At 37.6% G+C, this 21225-nt stretch overlaps 1 protein-coding gene across 1 annotated transcript in view; it reads left to right on the top strand.

Moving 5' to 3' along the window:
- LOC113998744 (translation initiation factor IF-2-like) overlaps positions 1–21225 on the top strand; it is a 49654-nt gene that overhangs the window by 5797 nt on the left and 22632 nt on the right. Inside the window, exon 3 of the mRNA XM_027741749.2 lies at positions 19507–19703. Coding sequence (XP_027597550.1) covers positions 19507–19703 — 197 coding nt within the window. The remainder of the gene's footprint in view (positions 1–19506; positions 19704–21225) is intronic.

The raw sequence follows: 21225 nt of genomic DNA, 5'->3' as shown, positions 1-21225 counted from the left end.
TTGCTATTCTGTGTAATCTGATGGTCCTCAAGACATTTCTTTTTGTTTTCCTATGAGAAGTTACTGCTAGTGAAGAACAGTATAAAGCAACAGCAATTTGCTGCTGTGGAAGTTCAACTCTGGGACCAGCTGATGTACAGCTGCTGTGAAATTCATTCCTAATTAAGGAGGGAAGTGTTTTCATAATTTTCTTTTCCTGGTGCCATGCTGGTATCAACTTTCAGAAACTTATACTCTGTTAGAAAACTCATCCAAAAGATAAGCCAGTTCAGTGTTTTGTTGTCTAGCTGAAAGAGCATTAGCATCCTTTGTAGGCAGAATGTATGAACTGCTCTTTTATTCTATAATTCTCATATTGCTTTGTAAGACTTTGTCCTGTAAATTGTAAGCCAGTGTAATATCGTAAATGTTTTGGTAAGTCTACTTTGTTTTCAGTAGGACTAGTATTGGTTAAGCTGTACAAGTGTTAGAATCTCTAGGAATTATATTTTTGGTGGAATTTCTTACAGTAGGCAAACTCTTAGCATTTTTTGTAGAAATAGTATTTCTTTGAAACGGGATGCAGTACCATTTTCATGTTGAATACCAATATATCTTCATATAAGAGAGTTCCTGTTGTGTAAATGAAGTCATACAACAGACTTTGTCATCCTGATTAAGTGGAACAATTGAGTCAGGACGATATTCAACATCCAAGTTGCTTGTGAAAACTTGTTAAAGGCAAGCAAGAGGGTATGACATGTTCCTTGACTTTTTATTTTTATCGTGCATTAGAATAGACTCCAGAGTTTCAGCTGGTGCTTCCTGTCAGCAACAGGAATGATGATAATAACAGAGTGCATAAATATCTCACAGTAAGTAGTTCTACAGGAGGCAGGAATACTAGCCTCATTTTGTAGGCACAACATTTATAGGTTGGACTTGATGATCTCAGAGGTCTTTTCCAACCTATCTGATCCTGTGATTCTATGACAAAGGCCAACAGAACCCGAAGAACTTGAATCCCAATCTGTTTTCTTTTCCATAGCCACAGGTCATTGTTATCTTACCTTTTTTCATACCTTTTAAGCTTGTGCTCTGTATACTAGCAATGCTTTAGTGCAAATTGTGGATGATAATTAGAATTATGCTGAAAATTAAAAGGAAATTGATAATGCCAGATTATTCCAGGGAGAGGGAAACAAATTTTGGGGTTTGGGGCTTTTTTTTTTTTTGTTGTCATTTGTGAGGAACAAACCAGGGGATGTAAGGAACAAACCAGGGGATAGGAATACTGGTAACAGGTCGGAATCACTTGTCAGTGTGTCGAGAGAGATTTGGGAGTGCTCATTACATATCTGAATTAAGTAGCTGACTGAAAAGCAGAATGAGAAATTGAAAAAATGACCATGGACGTCTGTAAAGAGAAAAAGATATTTAGTGCTGGTCTTAATCAGATGTCTCCACTACAGTGTTTTAAAATGAGTTTAACTACTGTGGCCAGGATGAGCAAGGACTAAGATCAAGCATAAAGATGTCTCTCACCTCAGTCAAAAGTGGATAACAAACAGATGTAATTTCATGTGATCAGTTCTTAACTTTGCTAGGTGATAAATTTTTTTAAAACAAAAAACCCAAACCAAATGTACATCTGAATCTTCAGATGGTCCAAATGCATATTAGTTGTAGGGGAAAAAATAGGACTGATCAGAGTTGTGTTTTCACTGGGTGACATTTATCAGTTTGATTACCATCGTGAATAATTTAGCATTAAGAACAGCCCAGGCTCTTATGTGCATATCCTGTTCATTATGTTTCTGCATTAAATACATTCAAGAGAACATTCATTGATGGGGCATTTTTAAAGTATCTTTAAGGACTCATTTAAGTTAAAATTAAACTAATGGATTTATTTAATTTTCAGTTCATTATGTACTCAAGGTAATTGGGATTGATACACTTTTCAAACACAGAAGCTGAATCCTAATTCTAGATGCAAAAATCAGCTATAACTATTATTTCCGGACAATACTTCTATAAGGAATTACTTCAGTTTCTGCTGATTAGAGTACTACCTTGAAGGTACAGTTGGTGAGTTTGCCATAAGGAAGTTGAGGATGCATTTTCACAGAACTTTTTTTTTTTAAGACAAGTTTGTGGTTTTAAACTCTATTGTCTATACTGTCATGTGAATGAAATAAATGTCTGCTGTCTTTATCTTTGAAAAACGGTTAAAGACAGCATACCAGAGCAGTCCTGTTTCAAAGAGATAACAGGTCTATTTAGAATAGCTAAGAAAACCCCTACCCCTGCTAGCAGTGTGTAACTTCGTTCATCCCTTTTCCAACATACTCTTGCAATTTTTTCTTCAGTACTCTCTGTTCAGAAGTTTAAGAAATATAGGTACTTAAATTAGTAACAGTTTAGTAAACCTGTTTTGTTTTCAGTCTTCAAATTCTGGAGCTAGTGCGGACATGTACACACAGCACACAACAAATCCTAAGCTTCCTAAAGCGCACCAGAGGTACTATGATTTAAATACATTTATTTTAAATTTATATTTCAAGAAAAATAAAACTTGCCTCATAAGGCTCTCTGCCTGCAAGAATGGTTATAAAATTGAAGTATTTTTTTATGCTGACATTCCTAAATATTTGATTATGTGGTTTATTTTTGTGAAATGAAAGTCTCAGAAGTGGCACGAAAAATACAAAGTTGTTCAGTAACTTTAGGGAGTAGAAAAGGACAGTACCACTTCCAGGAGCCTTAATGTATGTCAAAAATTATACATTCTTTGTACCTTCTTACAATCTTTGAAAGGCATTCAGGTTCTTACCATGATCTGCTCCTTGCTCCAGTGCTGTTTGTGTATAGAAAGCGTTACAGATAGGATAGGAAAGTCCAGTAAGTTAAACTTGGGTTTGCTTGAGACTTAACTTTAATGTAATTATCTGTCCTCTTTAAAGAACAGCCTGGTAACCATTTGGAAATGTGGTCTGAGATAGCTGTGGGAAAAAACTCCAAGCTACTCAGTGGTCCCTTTGCTTCAACTTCTACTGTGGTTTATTTGGGTGCTGAAGTGAATAGGGAGAATAATGTGACAGGAAGGATGCCCAGGAATTTTTCATTCTTTGTAAAAACTCAAGTTCCCTGCTAAAGCAGAACAGTGGGGCAGCTGCTGCTATGTTAGATGGTATACTCATCAGAAGTGTTTTAGTTTGGGGGTTTTTGTCAGCTTCAAATTCGTTTTAACGTGTGGTATCACAGGTTTTATGAACATTGGACTAAAGTAGTTTCAAACTGTATAGATCAACATCATCTTTAAAGGCAGCTTAGGCTGCACAGAAGTAAATGGTTGATAATCTAGCCTTCAAAATAACCAATGTACTGAGAGCTTAAAAGTATGGTTAGTATAGCTTTAGAAAAAATAGTGTTTATTATAGGTTTTTTGTGCTCTAAAATCCATGTTTGATGTTTGGCTGTGAATAAATTCATTGAATTGCTGGGAGATGCATTAATATTTTATCAGGTCTAAAATAAGTTGTATGTTGGTAGTTAAAATACTACTTGGTTGTACAAAATGTTAAAGAATGAGAAAAAAATTGGTACCCTAATTGTCCAATAACACTAACAGACTCATGCAGAAAATATTAAACAATTCATCAAGTCTTGTGAAAGTGTAGTTGGAAGATAGATATCTAAATATAGTACATCAGAATCAGAGTTACTCTGACAAGAGCATCTGAAAAAAGTCTTAACTTGCATGCTTGCATATTCAAAAGGCATATTGTACAGTTTTAATTTTTTTCCTTTTTTTTTTTTGTATTACAAATTCAAGTGCTTTTTCATAATATTATTCACATTAATCTGCTGTAGTGTCATCAAATGAAAAAGGGTGTTTAAAAACATGAAGAATTCTAGGAGTCTAGTGAGAAACTAGATCTGGTTAAAATATTTTAATACAATGAGCAGATTGTGTTTGCAGAATCAGCACAAAACTTTTTTTCTCTAGCAAAATATACTTGTCAGGCTCTATATCTAATTTTGCACTGCACTTCTAAATCATAAAATCTTTATATCTGCAGCAGTTAATTTAAAAAAATTTAAGGTAACCAATTCCCCAAAAGAAACAAAGTAACCTTGTATATTGAATTTGTTAAATCTTTAAAAAACTAACCCTGTAAAACCCAGAAAACCAAGCCCCTTGTTTACTAGGCATTATTTTCTTTCCTTCCTTCCTCATGTTTCTCTTTTAGTTGCTTTTGGATATTGCAGAGTTCTAAAATCATATATTTTTATTTTGTCTTTCCATGCCTAGGAAAACTAATCACTTTTCTGCAAGCAGCTAATGCTTGAAATCTGCTGTGCGTAAGAAACCAATTGACCCAATCTCAGCTGTGATCTGATTCACAGAAGTACAACAATATGTAATTTGCTTGCTTTGGATCATATAAAAGTTTTCTTATGCAGTTTTAGACTATCGTGACTATTCATTTTTTTCCCCCAAAATTGTGCTTTCTCAAACACAGCAAGAACTTCTAAGAGCTGAAACAATAGCTCCTCTTTATTTCACGAGTGTTATGTATATTTGAAAGGCATCTAACAACTCCTTTTCTAACCACATTTTCCTTTTTGTTGAAAACTTCATAAAACATCTTGGCTTCTGCCCGAAAAACAATGCCTTTCATTTTATTTTTTTTATGGAATACCTCATGTTACAGTAGAGTTCAATAGCAATGAGTTGCGGTCACTAATTTCCACTAGTCCAATAGTTTGGATCACTAGCACTTTTAAACAAAGAATCCACAATGGAATGGTTTTTAAGATGAGCAGGCTTTCTTTATTATCCCTTCTATGCAGAAGAGTTAAATAGCATGCAAGTCAGGCACTGATTTCTAAGGCAATTTCCAAGACCTTGCAATCTTCATAGCTAAATTTTCAACTCCGCAACTGTAAAAATATTTGATACCAACTTTCTTGTAATAAAATCCTCTTTTATTGCAGAGGCTAATGAACTTGTGATTCACTACTGCTTCCATGTACAGGGATGAGCGGTACAGTATATTTCTATGGAGCAAACCCAAGAAGAATTTCTCATTATTCTAAGAGACTGCTTCTTTATCTATCACTTGTAAAATGTTTGCTAATTGTTAGTTTGAAACAGTTCGTATCAATTACTGTTGTAGCATACCAGCTTAAGTTTTCCATAATTTGTGATTTCTCCATTTCTGCCATTTGTTTGGGTGTAACATTAATTTTTATTCAGAAGGATGTGGTAATGATTCAAGAATGAGAGTGGAGAAATGTATATGAAAGAAATCAAAATAATAGAAATTGCTAATAATTTGGGTTCTTTGATACATAGTTTCACATGTCTTAGAGACCTGGCTTCTGAAAATGAAGCTCAATGTTTTTAGAACATCATCACTTTTAGTGTAACTCAAGTATTTCCAAAAAAAAAAAAAAAAAAAAAGAGGAAGGAAATTACCTCAAAGTTAGCTCGCTGAGCATGTTCATTTTACTGTACTGGTCTTGAAGAGTATTCAGAATGATGTAAAGTTTTGTGTTTTTCTTTGCATGCCAGTTTTTCTTTGCATGCCAATTATTTGACATAATTTAATTTACTAGAGATATTTCAATATATTTTGAATAACGTAGAGTTTCTTTGTGTTTTAACAATGTATCAAACTGTTACATAAAAAGGTAAACTAGAATATGCCAGGGGAGAGAGACAAGACTTCTTTAAGAGAAAAGTAATGACTCATTTCTGAAGTAAATTGAAATCTATTTATGGTCAGACATATTGAAGAGGAAATGATCACAATGGCCCAACTGACAAACACTAAGTTTAAAATTTCCATATCCAAGTCTTAGGTTTGGAGGAAAAGGTTTGGAGGAAAAGATTAGTTTCGCTCTTTGGTGGTGTCTGGAGCTGCTACTACTCTGACATTATGAAATTTGTAATGTGCTAAGCAGTTGCTTTCAGACACAAAAAGGAGAAATTTAGACAGTCTTATGCAAACTTGTTGAGGAATTATTTTCCTTTTCCAAAAGGGATTTATTTCAGATGGAGGGGTAAAAATTATAAAGTATTTGTAAAATCTCGAGTGTTTATGGAGGAACATAACTGGAAAACTAGGGAAATTTTAAGACACTTCTATCTTAAAACTGTGTATATGTCTGAAAATCTTTGTATCCACTGTAAATGAAGGTTTATGGAAGAAATACTGTTTTCTGTTTAGCTTCAAAAAGAATGTTTAAGATTTTTGGGGTTTTTTTCCATGCATCCTTCAGGAGAGAGGAAAGTTAAAGACAAAACTTTAATACACAAAAAGTGAATACACAGAACTTGAAAGCATTTGGCTTTGATTGCATCTGTATGGATCAAATGTCCAGTCTTCAAGTGATGGGAGGGGCATTTCCCTGGCTGTACCAGCACTGGCTTGGGTTCTGTTCTCTGCCTGCAGTTTGTCTGTTTTCTAGAAGTATGTCAAATATGATGACGACATGCCCTGTGGTAGTCGTTCCTGTAAAAGCTGATAGTGTTTGTAGTTGAATGCTTGCCCCAGTCAGGCAACAGAAATTGCTTTGGCTGGAGAGGAAAAGTTGCCTTTTTGAGACAGTTTGATCTCCTGCTCCATTTATCCTCAGCCCTCCATCATGCTTACCTTGTGCCACCCTTCTCCTCCAATTTTTAGACTGCTTGTAGTCATACTTAATGGGCAAAAATCCCTAAAATATTAAATTGGCACAGGTTTGGAGAAAATTGATCCTAAGGAAGAAAGGCAACTCAACATTTACCAATTCTTTTCTATCCTGCCAGTTCACCAGCGAGCCGAGCTTTTCACTGAGCAGATGGCATACCTAAACCTTGGAACAAACCCTAGCTTCTGATGCCTCTTGCTGATTCAGTAATTAAGAGACACAGGGAAGAGATCATAGTACTGTGTGGGGAATGGACATTTCAGAGGAGGAGGAAAAAAGGAGAGCTCATAAGGGGCAGCAGCAGGGTGCTGGGGTTATGGCTGTCTGTGGGAGATCAACCCCAAAGTTCCACTTTCCACAAGGAAGCATAACTTGTTTTAACAAGGGCTGTTTGCAGATAGACTGTAATTTATTTCTAAGGATCAACATTACACAGACATTTTTTTTCAGTGTGCTGCAGCTCCTACTGCAGTTGGTTCTTTTAAATTATATAAAGGTAGCCAGCTGCTGCTACAGAGTAGTTTTTCAGAAGAACGAAGTGGTAAAAGTTAATCCACTTTCCTTGCATTAATGAGTAGTTTGTCATGTAGTTCAGTATGATTTTACTGAATGTGTTATTTTCTTATTTTTTTATTTTTAATGGGAGCAGTTGAAAGCTGCTCATAGAAAATTAGCTTTTAAAGTGGCTATTTTGTAAGTATAACATCTCTTCTTCCTCTCTTGGAAAACCAAAGAGGAGAACAGGAGAGCAGACTACAGACAATTCATACATGTAAAGTATGAACAACTATGTTGTTCATACATGTAAAGTATGTAAGCTGATGTAATTAGGGAGAGTGATAACCTGGGTTATTTCCTTTCTGAATTGCATGAGGAAAAGGAATGAAAGAATTGCAATTTACTGCAACTTTCAAATTGAGTTGTTGGATACTTAATTATGACCTTGTGTCTTCGGTGGATGTGTTCTACACGTTCTGGGTAGCATCACAGAAACTATTAGGAAAGACTTCTTACGTTGCAAATAATAGTATAAACATGATATTCTCTCACTTTTCTGAATGAATGCTACTAGATGATTTGAGGTGATATGATTTTAAAACTTGACTGTTGCTAAAGTGAAGTGTTAATGTAAGAATGGACGTACTTTTAACATCATTGTCACCTACCCTGCCTCTGCTTTAAAAAATAAAACAAAATCTGGTAATGAGACATTGCTTTGTTGAAAACTATTACAGAAGTAAATTGCTTCAAAGAGCAAATGTTTGAGTCTGCGGAAAATTGGGACTGGATGGCATAAGTGGTGTTACCAAGCATCTTTTAGTGAATAAAAGTAGTTGAGGGTGGGTCACAATTAGAGGCTTCGGTAGCATCTGAACAGGTTTTAAATAGGAACTCTTGTACACAATCCTTTTGATGAGATTAAAGCTGTGATCTCCAGCCTTCCCTGGACAACTGCACTGATCGATGTGATGGAAGTAATGACATCCACCTTTTCAATTTTTTAATTTATTGCAGCTACAAACAATATTGAAGAGTCTCCTGGTCAGTGCTTTGTCTAAAGGCGTTGGGGGGCTCAAAATGAAGGCAAACAGGAACTGGGCAACATAAAAGCTGTAGGAGAAGAGAACAGAAGAATTGGGAAGAGAGAATAAAATGTAAAAATTTTGCCATATTTAAATGGCTAAATAGTATCTCCCTATTTCTTTTGTCAAATAGTGACAGTCGTGGAGGTGTAGCAAGCAGGTTAAAGTTTTGACTAGCATGATTTGCCTGTCTAGCCAATCTCACAGATGATAAAATCAGTTTGACCTTCTTCCTTCCTGCCCCTCTTGACCCTGACAAGGGTAAAATTTACTCTTGACATAGCATTTAGTTTCCAGGAAAATACCAGTGAGATCTTTACAAGAAATAGGATGAGTTTATATACCCCACTAAAAAGTAGAATAGACACACTATCTGCTTTCATTTACAGCGTAGGGCATACCACTATAGCCCTGGGATGTGTTGGAGTAATTGTTTGGGAGGTAGGTGTAGTTGATGTATTTGGATGTGATGTCCTTTGAACAAAAAGTTACGTGGTAGTCCAAACCATGGACCATATATAAAAAGTTGGGTGTACATGTCCTGTAAATACTTGTGATTTTCTCTTTTTGTACATATAGTGAAGATAGCTCTGAACTATAGTCTTTTATGAACCTTTTTTGCCATATTCATTCTTGATGAGTAAGCACAATGTTGTTGTTATGGTGTGGAAAACAAAATTGAATTTTCCATTCTGTATGTAATTTTCCCATGAATATGGAATGTTGATAAGGCTTTTGCTGAAAGTATCATATATAAGTCATCATATTTTTATTTAGAGTTTATGTAGAACTTACTTTCTGGAAGCGTGTAACACTTTTAGGTGCAAATCTAAGAGCAATACTGACAAATCAGTGGTTTGAGCATACTTGGTTTGTAGAACACTTCAGCTTGCAAAGCAAATAGCCATTCTCAGCATTTGGTACTCTTTTGAAGCTGATGAAGCACTTGAGCTGCTACTTATAAGTTGGTTCTACTTATTTTCTTTCAACGTAATCTGAAGCTAAATGTTCATATGTCATATCATAGAAATCCAGCTCAGGTATTTTGACAAATGGATTGTCTTCTCTTTTGGTGGGAGCCTCACAGGGAGGTATTTGCAAGCCCCAAGTTTTCAGTTGCTGAAGAAGGTCTTAGAAATGCTGTTTCAGCTGGTACTGCTTCTTTAGTTTGATGAATTGAATTTGAGTCTTTAAAAAACATACTACATTTCCTAACATATACAAAAAAGTTAGTTGATACTTTCCACCTGAGGAAATGTTAAGAAGTTGTTTGCTAAGCATATGACTTTGTCAAACAGTTGAGCTGGGAGCTGAATGAGTTGAGAGGCTTTGTTTTGGCCTGTCACAAGGTGTGCAAAAGTGTTGAAAGCTCCCTGCTTGCTTTTCTGGATGACAAGTTAAGCATTTTGGATAAGTAGTTTAAGACAGTGTAGTACTTCCAAAGATTTTTCCCATCAGGAATAAAAGTAAGTCAGTGTTGATTGAATAAAAGTAGTGAATTCATTTTTTTTATTCCTTCTAACTGTATTTTTAAAAGGTACCTTCTTTCATTTTGATGCTTGCTGAGGTGTCCTCTAGTATAGTATACCTGCTGTCAAATAAAATGTTCATATTTTGTTCTTCTGTAAGTCGTAGTTCTCTGTATCCTGACCTTCTTTTCAGTATAGCAAGTACCTAGCCTACTTGTTACATTATTTTGTCTTTAGTAATTTTGGTTTTAGGGGCTGATTAGAAACCAAAACATTCTGCGTGTTTTCATATTGCTGCCTAGCTTTTGATGTACGCTAGGATGAGCTTTTATATGGAAAATTACTGTTTCATCCCATTTTGGAATATTCAAATGAGAATTATTCCTCAATCCTGAATCAGTCAGGTGTTTTAGGGAAGCAAGGGTTCATACAACTGGTGTCTTTCCAGTTACTGAAAATGCTACATGGTTGAATTCATATCTGAATAACTGATAAGAGATTTCCAGTAATGCAAGTTTCTCAGACCCTGAAGCATTCTGCCAGGTATCAGATTAATAATCCTTCCCACATGATGTTATGATGTAATTCACAATGTTTTCAGGCCAGCTGCTAAAGAGGTGTTTAAATTGAGATGAAAAATTGATACAGAATAACTGAAAAAAACCAAAGAATTGGAGAAAATAGAAGACATAATTACCACATAGTAGTGGTAATTATGTGATTTAGTGAGATTTAGTGTAAGAACAGTGGCAACTCTCAAAGTTTAGGAATTAAATTGTTAGCTTAGTGAACATGCCAGTCTGCCACTGTTGCTGAAGTAAACAGTATTTTCCTGACCATTCTTTCCCTTCCTTAGGCATGCACTGTGAAATAGATGGCAAAATTTTCTGGAGTGCAGTATATATCTGTGCTGAATTAGCTCTAACCTGTACCCAAATGAGAGGTCAGAAAGGAGCGTGGAGATAGATGCTTAGGGACTAGGGGACATTGCCATGCATTCCTTGAGCTGCAGTGCTGATTTTCAGTATTCTTGACTATTTTTTTCCTCTTATTTTAGGCATGATGTATATGTAAACTGCATACCTTGTTTCCTGCATACCAAAGTAACTTCTGGGTTCATGCTTGTAGAAAGAAAGACAGACACTGCAAACAGCTGGCTGACTCAGCAGTTAGTAAACCAAGTGAAACAGGATATTCCTAGGAAGAAACCTTAAGGTTTGCAGCATGAATTGGGAAACTGTATGCCAGATTGCTGCTTTGCCAAAGGCTGCATTAAAACAGCAGTGCTTTTTTTAGAAAAGCTAATTCATTGGCTTATTGTCGCAGTTTCCTCATCCTTGTTATTACAGTGTTAATAGCTCTCAGTATTCTGTTTCAGCTACCTGTTACTGATTTTACAGAAAGGGATAAGAAAGAAATTAGGATCCATATTACTAACTGAATCCATTGTTTTGGAAACTTGGTAACGTAACGTTTCCTGTGTTCCTTTGTGGTAAACAAAACTTCCTGAATTAAGGTCCATTATCTCACCTGAATCCAGAAGGAGTTTGTCTGCTTTATTCTACTTAGAAGAATGGAATTTTTTTTTTTTTTTTTTTGTTTAAAGTGATCTTCCTACTCTTGCAAGTGAGAAATGATAGTCATTTGTCAGCTCAGCCAAATTTCAGATACTGTTGCAAGTAGCAGAGCTTTGCCTGGAGGCAGATGCATGTATCCAAAACTAGAATTTCTGTGGGAGGGTTAGTATTTGTGTACGAAGACATATGTTCAGTCAAGCAGTTTGTTGGTTTGGGTACGTTTTCTCCTGGTGACACTGACAGACAGTCTTACTGAAATGCTTTAAATCTGGCAGAAGGCCGAAACCCATTCCCTCTTCGTTTCCATTTATTTCCCTCACCACAAAATTTTGGTTTTAAATAGAGCATTAATATTTTTAAAGGACTGAGTCCCCAGGCTAGACTTTTTTCCTACGGGAGGTTCTATGTATTACTTCTGTGCCCTAGGCTAACTTCTTTCTAAAGATTTACTTTTATGTACTGTAAACTTAACTGCTCCCGTAGTTAAAGTCCTCCTAATAAACAGTGTGTTATTTTGGACTTTGGAGTTATGATATGCTTGCTCACTTTTTAAACAGCTGTGTCTAATATTTCCACTATTTACAGGGGGACTAATGTTGTAATGTGTGATAATATTGGACTTTGTAACAGCTTGTGGACAAGAATACAATTTTCTCATTTTCCTCTTTGATTAACAAGTGCTAATTACATATTGCAGGAGACTACTTCCTTTTTGATTTGTGAGCGTTTTTTATGGTTTCATTTGGTTCCTAAGTCATTAAATATATAAACAGCCTTTTTTAGCTCTGTATACACCCACAAATGATTTGGTTTGGAACTCTAATATTTGTATTTCTTTTGCAATGAAGCTATAGAGCTGAATGGACAGTAATCTGTCTCTTATGCCAGAATACTGGAAGAAATGATTTCTCAGTGTCTAAAGAGACATAATTGGATGTGTGGAGCAGTAGTTTTACCTAGGGGACTTTCTATCACTTTGCACTTTGTTTATTATCTTTGTGTGAAAATATAATTATCATTGAGGTAGGTCATTTGTAAATGTTGAGAAGCACTGTGTAAATTTGACATTTGCTTTTACAAATTTACCAGTTGATTTATTTCAAGTACTACCTCTTGTGAATGTCAGTTCTTAGGATCTTGCTTGGGTACCTCCCCCTCCCACTTTTTTACACTTTAAGTAATGTGCTGCTTAATACTCTAGCAGTGCCTGCTATAATACTCTCTGTGTATGTGTGAACTCAAAAAATCTAAGCCTCTTATTAGAAGTAGAACATTCTGTAGTTCCCTTTTTCTGCATATAGGAAGATTGCTGTAACTTTATTATCCCACAGTGGCTTGTTACCACTTGCAAACTGAGTTCTTGGCCCATGAAAGGCAGAGGTTGTAGTCTTTTAAGCACCATTAAAGCAGCATATTTGAATGTTTGTAATTTCGAATCCCTCTGATCATATCTGAGGTAATGGGAAATATTTGTAGGTATTTCACTGTCTGTAGTTCCATTAGTAATTATCAGTGGAAATGGAGAACCTGGGTATGGCAATAAATCATGTACATTTTTTTCCCTAAGCTCTGTTCTCCTGCGCCATCCACCTGTAAGCTTTCCTGCTTTCTGGAGTGTTTGCATCACATCAGAGAAAGGGATGTTACAGAATATTCATTTGAGTATTAGACCTGAGAATATAGCAGACAGCTTTTCTGAAGCCTTCTGCTTGCTGTTGGAAGAAAGCAGTGATCATAGGGCATGCAATTTTACAGAATGTAAAATTTATGAGGGCAGCTGTCATTGATTTTAATGTAATTATGTATTTAACTATTTTGTATTCATAATTTAATAGGATGTTTTTCCTCAGTGGGTCTGGAAACTTTTCCTCTTTTCTGATGACTCAGGGAAGAGTAAAAAAGGTGAAACAGAAGGCACTATCTTTCTCAGTTGAAGGCATCCTCTGTTTGTTTGCCAGTGTTAGTGTTATGTACAATTTTTCTAGCAAAGAACAGTATTCAGAAAACAGAAAATAAACAACATTTATAAAAACTAGATGAAGAAATCCACTTTGTGTACAAAGCTGTGCACATGCACACACCTATATAGGTAGCTGGGGTTGATGCTGGTTGGCATGCAGGAGGTGCTGATACTTCTGCCTAGTTGCTGCTGCTTGGTTTAAGGCTGTTGCCAATACTTGCATTTGTTGAGGAAGATGACTACATGAGCTGTTAAAGTGATAATTATCTGATTTCTCCTGAGCTTCATGTGATTTCTGGTAAAGAGTTGTCAGTGAGGTCCACAGTCTGTGCTTTTTACACAAGAAATGTGTTGTCTGTAATGTCAGGGATATGCATCTGCTGCTGGTCCCACCTCAGTTCACATGAGCAGGGGGCAAGAGAACAAGACTGAAATTATTGCAGTATAGGATAGGAAGGTGGAAGTTTTGAGAGTGAAATACAGCTCAGTCTCTGTTTTCATAGCGTATTACAATAGAAATATTACTGAAAAACTAAACTACCCACTCTTTGTAAACAAACAATGCAAACAAAAAACTTTGGTTGACACTAAATCTTGATTTTTTGACTTCTGTGTTCCTTCATAGTAAATGTTTTGTAAACTGAAGGAGCTGAGAAGTGTCTAATGCATTTTGCACTGTGGCTCACATCCTCCATATGCACCCTTGCTGGTTGCTTTGCATACTTGTGAAACAATGAGGGTAGTGTTTCCTGGTGGCTGAAGAGAAGGTGCAGAGGGTGTCTGCCAGCTCACAGCAGTCAACACACAACTCTTTGTTGATAGTCCCACTGAAGGCAAGCGTGTCTGGATTGATGCTCCATGCTCCTACTTAAAGCTGATGTAAGTTAATGCTATCAAAATAAACTGCCGTTGCTGATTGCCTTACTAATGTTTTGCATCACAATAGTTTTAAGAATGGCAGCGGTGCTACTCGTGATTTGCAAATAATTTGGTTTTATGTCTTTCTGGAGAGCAGTTATGAAAGATAGCTTTTTTCTTTTTCATGTTGAGCAGTTCACCGTGTAGGTATGGTTTGAATTATGAAAAAGCTGTTTCTTGCAGTCCAAAGAGATTTAGTAATGATGCTGAATATGACAGTAGACACCTCACTGGTAAAAGCAGTAGACTGTCTTGTGTTTTTATTTTTTTCTCGTGCTTTCCAGCAGTGTAGTACTCTCAAGCAATGTGAAAATGAGCTTTGCAATGGTCTTGATTTGGGGGTGGGGGTTGGGGTGCATTTTACAGTTGATCTCTAAAAATCATGTTTACTTTAAAATACCTCTGTGGGTTCAGTCACTCTTGGTCCCTTTCATACACTTCTTGTGTTGCTTTGAGTCAGTGTCCCCAGAAGACAGGAGGCAGCGGGAGGCCTGTGAGAAGAAGGTGCTGCTGTGTTGTTTGCATGGCTGTACTTGCCAGAATCATTGCTTGTTTGGTGAACAAGCTATTGGTCAAGGCCGAGAAAAGTAATGGCATACACTTTAGCTGTCAGTCTGATCAAAGTAAGTGTTAGCTCGTCAACTTTTTTCTGAGTTTTGGGAGATAGTATCATAGCAGTGTGTACTTTACACCTGTTAAACACATACCTGTCTTTATGGTTTTGCTGATTCTATTATAAAAGATATCTATGAATCTTTTTTTTCCTGACAAATTGCATGCAGGGAAAAAAACTTTGGATTGTCTCCATTAAGAATTCAATTCATTTTTTTCCTCTTGCTGTCTTTCTGTATAAGATAAAACCATGAAGACCTATGGAATAAAACTGTGGTGGTTTTGTGCTGGTTTTTTTAAATATTGTTGCTCACCTCAAGAACAACAGGTAGAAGATGTGGTTTTCTCAGTGTTATAAATCTGTTTTCTCTGGAGTTTAATGGCAGGCTACTAAATTTTTTTCTCCTTTTCATGTTTTGCTGTTCACTTTCTTGCGCTGATGTTTCTGACCACGTCCAGGGTCATACCACTGTACTGATGTGGTAGAAAAATAAGTTGAATCAGTGGAGTTGGCTCCTTACTTTATGGCAGCTGCATGGTTTTTTGTGTGTGTGTAGGAGTGTCAGTGAATAAACAGAAGTTGATTGAAAAAGCTGGAAAGATAACGTATGAATGAAAAATCATACAGTCAATCCATATTATATTTAGGAAGAGGTGAAAGTGGTAAGTGGGGTGTTACAATTAGGAAAAGATACTGTGCAGAGATAGCTCTGCATGATTGCTGCTGTTATTAAATGTGTCAGAAGAAAGTTCTCTGTATAATAGGAATGGAAATATTGAGGCTATTCAGTATAGAAGCTTGAATATGAGACAATTATATTTTGCACTTTAAAAATATTGTGACTGCGAATCTGGTCAGCATATTAGAATGACTGGCTAAAATTTGTTTAGGTTTAAATAAAAGCTCAGAATATTGGATTCTCCTGAAAAATTTCATTTTTAGGTTTTAGCTGGGATAGAATTAATTTTCTTTTTAGTAGCTAGTACAGAGTTGTATTTTGGATTCAGTATGAGAATAATATTGATAACACACTGATGTTGTAGTTGTTGCTAAGTAGTGCTTTCTCCAAGTCAAGGACTTTTTAGTGCCTCATTCTCTTGACAGTGAGGGGGTGCACAAAAAGCTGGGAGGGAGCATGGCCAGGACAGCTGACCTGAACTGGCAAAAGGGATATTGCATATCGTAGAATGCCATGCCCCGTATGTAAACCGAGGGTGAGGAATCAGCCTGGAGTACAAATACAGGTTGGGTGGAGTATGGTTTTGTTGGTTGACGAGAAGCTCAATGTGAGCTGCAATGTGCACTTGCAGCCCAGAAAGCCAACCATGTCCTGGACTGCAGCAAAAGTAACAGCAGGTCCAGGGAGGTGATTCTCCCCTTCTACTCTCCTCTTGTGAGACCCCACCTGGCATGCTGCAAACAGCTCTGGAGCCCCCAACATAAGAAGCATGTGCAGCTGCTGCAGTGAGTCCAGAGGAGAACCACGAAGATGATCAGAGGGCTGGAACACCTCTCCTATGGAAGACAGGCTGGGACAGTTGGGGCTGTTCAGCCTGGAGAAGAGAAGGCTCCAGGGAGACCTTAGACCTTCCGGTACCTAAAGAGGGCCAGCAGGAGAGCTGGAGAGGGATTTTTTACAGGGGCATAGAGTGATAGGACAAGGGGCAGATACAGATTAAATATAAGAAAGAAATTCTTTACTGAGTGGATGGTGAGGCACTGAAACACGCTGCCCAGAGAAGTTGTGGATGCCCCTTCCTGGAAGTGTTTGAGGCCAGGTTGAATGGGGCTTTGAGCAACCTGTTCTAGTGGAATGTGTCCCTGTCCATGGCAGGGGAATTAGAACAGACCTTATAGATCATCTAGTTCCAATACCAAACCATTCAGTGATTCTGTGAAGATTAGAAATGCATCATCAAGCCAGTGTAACATCCTCTGCAACAGGAAGCTTGTGGACTGTAGAAAGCCACATGTGATACTCTTACAGAGTAAGAGGAAACATGGCCCAGATAAAAAAAGCTATTTTAGGATGTGTGTAAAATCATTAGGTTAACAGTAGCCAGAGGTTTTTTCAGTGGTTCACTTACAACAAGGAAAGCATATTGCATGGGGTTTTGTGTAGTTGTTTCAGCTTACTGTTCTTCTTCATGAACTGGGTAATTAGCATATGGTTATGAAATCTGAAGACAAGATGTATTTGGGAATAAATGCAGTTACACAAAGCTGGGATGGCAATTCAGGAAAGTCTTAAATGTTGGAAAGATAGCCTAAAAGAATGGGATGTGATTTACACGAATAAGTGAAATACTTTATGTTGAGGTCAAAATAAAATAAAATATGGAGAACAACTGTTTAGTTGTTCCTACCATCCCATTCCTCACCACAGATTATAAAAGGAGAGTTAACAATGCAGAATTGTTCACAAAGAAGAGGTGTGTGTATGTATTGGTATGACTAAATAATATAATGTGGAGGATGTGAAGTTGAACCTTTCACTCCATTCTATATTGTGGAATTGAAGTACTTTTATCAGTTTTGGCCACTGTACTTCTAGAAAGCTGTAGGCACAGTTGATTTGCCTCAGGAGTGTAATGGTAATGACAGACGATTTAGAAAAGATGGTATGTGCAGAAGGAATGATTGAATTGGCATTTTTGTAACCCAAAGAAGAGATCAAGGGAGATCACAAGCTTTTAAGTGTGTGGAAGCTCACTACAAATAAGCAAACATCTACCATTGGTAGATGTGTCTTGCTTACTAATGGCGACATGGACCATTCGCTGTGTGTCCTGCTCTCACTGTTTGCTTTTTAGTTTTGTGTTTTATGAGGGCTATTTCTATTCAGTGTCTGGACAGCACTGAACAAAGAGCCTGCCATCTTAGGCTCCTTTGAAAAACTATATGAGTTAGCAAAATTACTAAATAAGCATCTTCATCTAACCTGATAAGATGTATAGATAGATATATCAGTTAAAACTCTTGAGAAGATAGAAGAAAATTTGCTCCCAGATGCCAGCCACTTAGCCAGTAACAGACTAGTTTCCCCATGTGTAAAAATGAACCTTGTTCTCTGCCTCTGTAAGGCACTTGAGCTTTACTGAAGAAAAGTAATACACAAAAAGCTAATTTAACATAAGCAACACTGACTTTTTTGGTGTGTGTATTGCAAGTTACAGTGCAATGTGAAGAGTCTAGTCAGATATATCATGGAAGCCTGTGTTTAACCTTCATGAAGGCACCAACAAATTTGCTGTGATGATGTCATGATCTCTTATACTAACATGTTCAGAAAGGAAACAAACATGATTTATGTTAGGTGCCCTGCTGGGTATGTCTTAGATCATATTTTTCTGGCCTTTGAAACTACCCTATTTTTTTCAGATTTGGTAAAAACTGGTATAATTTCTGGGAGATCCTTAGCCAGTTCTTTTAAAAATCACACTGTAAGCCACTTCTGCTTAGTATTCCTATTCTATCAGTATACTTTACCAGTATTTTGGTAATCTGTCCTCCAGTGGAGATTAAAATTAGGAGTTGAGACATTTTCCCTTTCTACTTTGGTATGCAAATAAATGGGAAACTGCCAAGTACTATACTTACTTCACCTGCTTCAGTACTGGCATAATAATTTGTTTCAGAATAAGCAGTTGACAAACACCTTTTCTATCACTGCCAATCTTAGCTTTCCTTATCATGTACTTCCCCCATACTGTCATGTTGTCACAGTGTCAGCATCGTATTTTTTTTCTCCCTTGTACATAATTTTTCATCTGGACAGGTACATACAGCTAACAGTTTAAACAGGTAGAGCAATAAACTTGAATAAGTAGGCTCATGTATAATATGGCAAATACAAGATATAAACTCATATAATATATGGCAAATATTACCTAAGTGCTGACAAATTACAATTGCATTAAAAATTGAACAAACCTCCTCTCTTGTCTGTTATGATATAATCTTTACTTTTCAGCTGCTTAGAATTTCCTTCAGACATTGCTGTATTAACTGCATAAAGGAAGGAATTCATTCAATATTGCTAAACAGATAAGACTTGGAAAGGCTCAGGCATCATTTTTAAGATGTCACTTTTTTTTTAGAAATGAAAAAACATTACTTCTTAAGCATCAGGTCTATGTTAGTATAATATCACGGGGTTTTTTTACAAAAGCTGTCATTATAAATGCTAATGTTTAACTTGTGGGCGAGAGATGAAAGAATGTAAAACCCCCTACATCTATAAACTTGAATATGTATGGCAAATTTAGTCCAAAAGAATGATCGTCTGGAGAGCTGCTCATGTGAATGTGTGCTGTTGAGGAGGCTGTTTTCTAGCCTTATTGAGAACAATTCATAGTTTGTTGTGCTAAGTGTTCATGATTGGATAGAGGATGACATATATAGAACTCAAAAATAGATAACTGCTTATTTGGGAGGACAGGCAGTCCTCCCACTTAAATCATATCATCTGAAAGGCTAAAAAATGTTGATGACTTGTTCCACCTCTCCACTCTACCCTGCATATGTTGTTTTCCTCACAAGCTCAGTTCACTGCCTCTTTTTAGAAACAATCTTTGACTCCTTCTCCCTTGCACAGGAATTTGGATTTTGAAATCTTTAATGTGAAACATTCTTCCCCTTCCACCTCAAACTCTACCAGAGCTGAGCTAGGAACTTACATGAATTTCTGTTTTTCTTCTAGGACAGCCTTAAGACCTTGTGGTTGGAAGACCTCTTTTGCTTCTATGTTTATGTCGGAATGTCCTAGGCCAGTCTGTTGCTCTATGGTTCCTGCCACAGGTGCTCTACAGCAATGGATCGGGATTTTGCCACCAGTGCTAGTGGACCATCCAGATGGCTGTAAACCTGCAGAGGAGGTTTGTAAAGAATGTATTGCAGGTATTTTTGATGCTTTGGTCAGATCTGTATGCTTTGTGCCTTAGAGCAAAGGGAGCACTTAACGACTGCATATATACTACTGCTTTGTGATTGGATTATATTGGGTTTGTGTGGCAAGGTTTTGGTAGCAAGTTAGTTACAGAGGTGAATTCTGTGAGAAGCTGCTAAAACTAGCCCTGTGTCCAATGGAGGGACATCTCCAAGAGGGACCTGCCATCTCCAAGAGGGACCTGCCACTGGCCAAGGCTGAGCCTATCAGTTATGGTGGTAGCATCTCTGGGATACGTGTCTAAGAAGGGAGGGAAAAACACCCTGCAGCTGAAGAGAGGAGTGAGATTGTGTGAGAGAAACAGCCCTGCGGACATCACTGTCAGTGAGGAAGGGGGAGGAGGTGCTTCAGACACAGAAGCAGAGATTCCCCTGCAGCCTGTGGTGCAGACCAAGGTGTAGGGTAGGCTGTCCCCCTGCATGCTACAGAGGGGGGAGCAGATGTCCACCTGCAGCCCAGGGAGGACCCCATACTGCAGCAGGTAGATGCCCCAAGGAGGCTGTGACCCCATGGGAAGCCTACTCTGGAGCAGGCTCCTGTCAGGACCTGTGACCCCATGGAGAGACAGAAATGCAGGCTTGAACAGGTTTGCTGGCAGAACTTGTGACCTCATAGGAAACCCACACTGGAGCAGTCTGTTCCTGAAGGATTGTACCCCCCATGGAAGGGACCCATGCTTGAGCAGTTTGTGAAGAACTGCAGCCTGTGGGAAGGACTCATGTTGCAGAAATTTATGGAGGACTGTTTCCCATGGGAACAGGGGTGAAGTGTGAGAAATCCTTTCCTTGTGGAGGAAGAAGAGGCAGAGCCAGAGTGTGATGAACTGGCTGTAAACCCCATTCCCTGTCCACCTGTGCTATTGGAGGGAGGAGGAGGTAGAGAAAATAGGGAGTGAAGGGTGAGCCTGAGAAGAAGAGAGAGGTGAGGGGAAGGTGTTTTTAAGATTTAGTTTTAGTTCTCATTGTACCCTGATTTGATTGGTAATAAATGGAACCAATTTGCCCTCATTGAGTCTGTTTCACCTGTGATGGTACCTGGTGAGTGATCTCTCCCTGCCTTTATCTCAACCCAGGAGCCTTTTGTTATATTTTCTCTCCCCTGTCCAGCTGAGGAGGGGAGTGATACAGCGCCTTTGGGCACCTGGCATTCAGCCTGGATCAATCCACCACATGCATATTCCGTACTGTACTGTTCCTTCAGGGTCCTGCTGGACCAGTTCAGTTGTCTGCAGCTATTAAACAATCCATAAGAATCCCTTTAGATCTTAGTGCACACCTAAAGTACAATAGCCAAGTAGGTAAAGCACTCCATTTTTAGTTCTCCTAAATTTACCCTCTCAGTATATCTTGAAAAGAATGATCTAGGCCAATGAGCTGGAATTCAGATCAACTTTCCATCCAGATGAACTAACAAAACCTGAGTTTTATTTTCTCTCTTTCTACAGTAAACACAGTTCTCTGAAAGCATCCTTGT

Source organism: Pipra filicauda, unplaced genomic scaffold (assembly GCF_003945595.2).
Source record: "Pipra filicauda isolate LSUMZ 115617 unplaced genomic scaffold, ASM394559v2 scaffold331_size1881853_pilon, whole genome shotgun sequence".
NCBI lineage: Eukaryota > Metazoa > Chordata > Aves > Passeriformes > Pipridae > Pipra > Pipra filicauda.
Note: the sequence above shows the minus strand (reverse complement) of the source record. Positions and strands in the feature narration are given on the sequence as shown.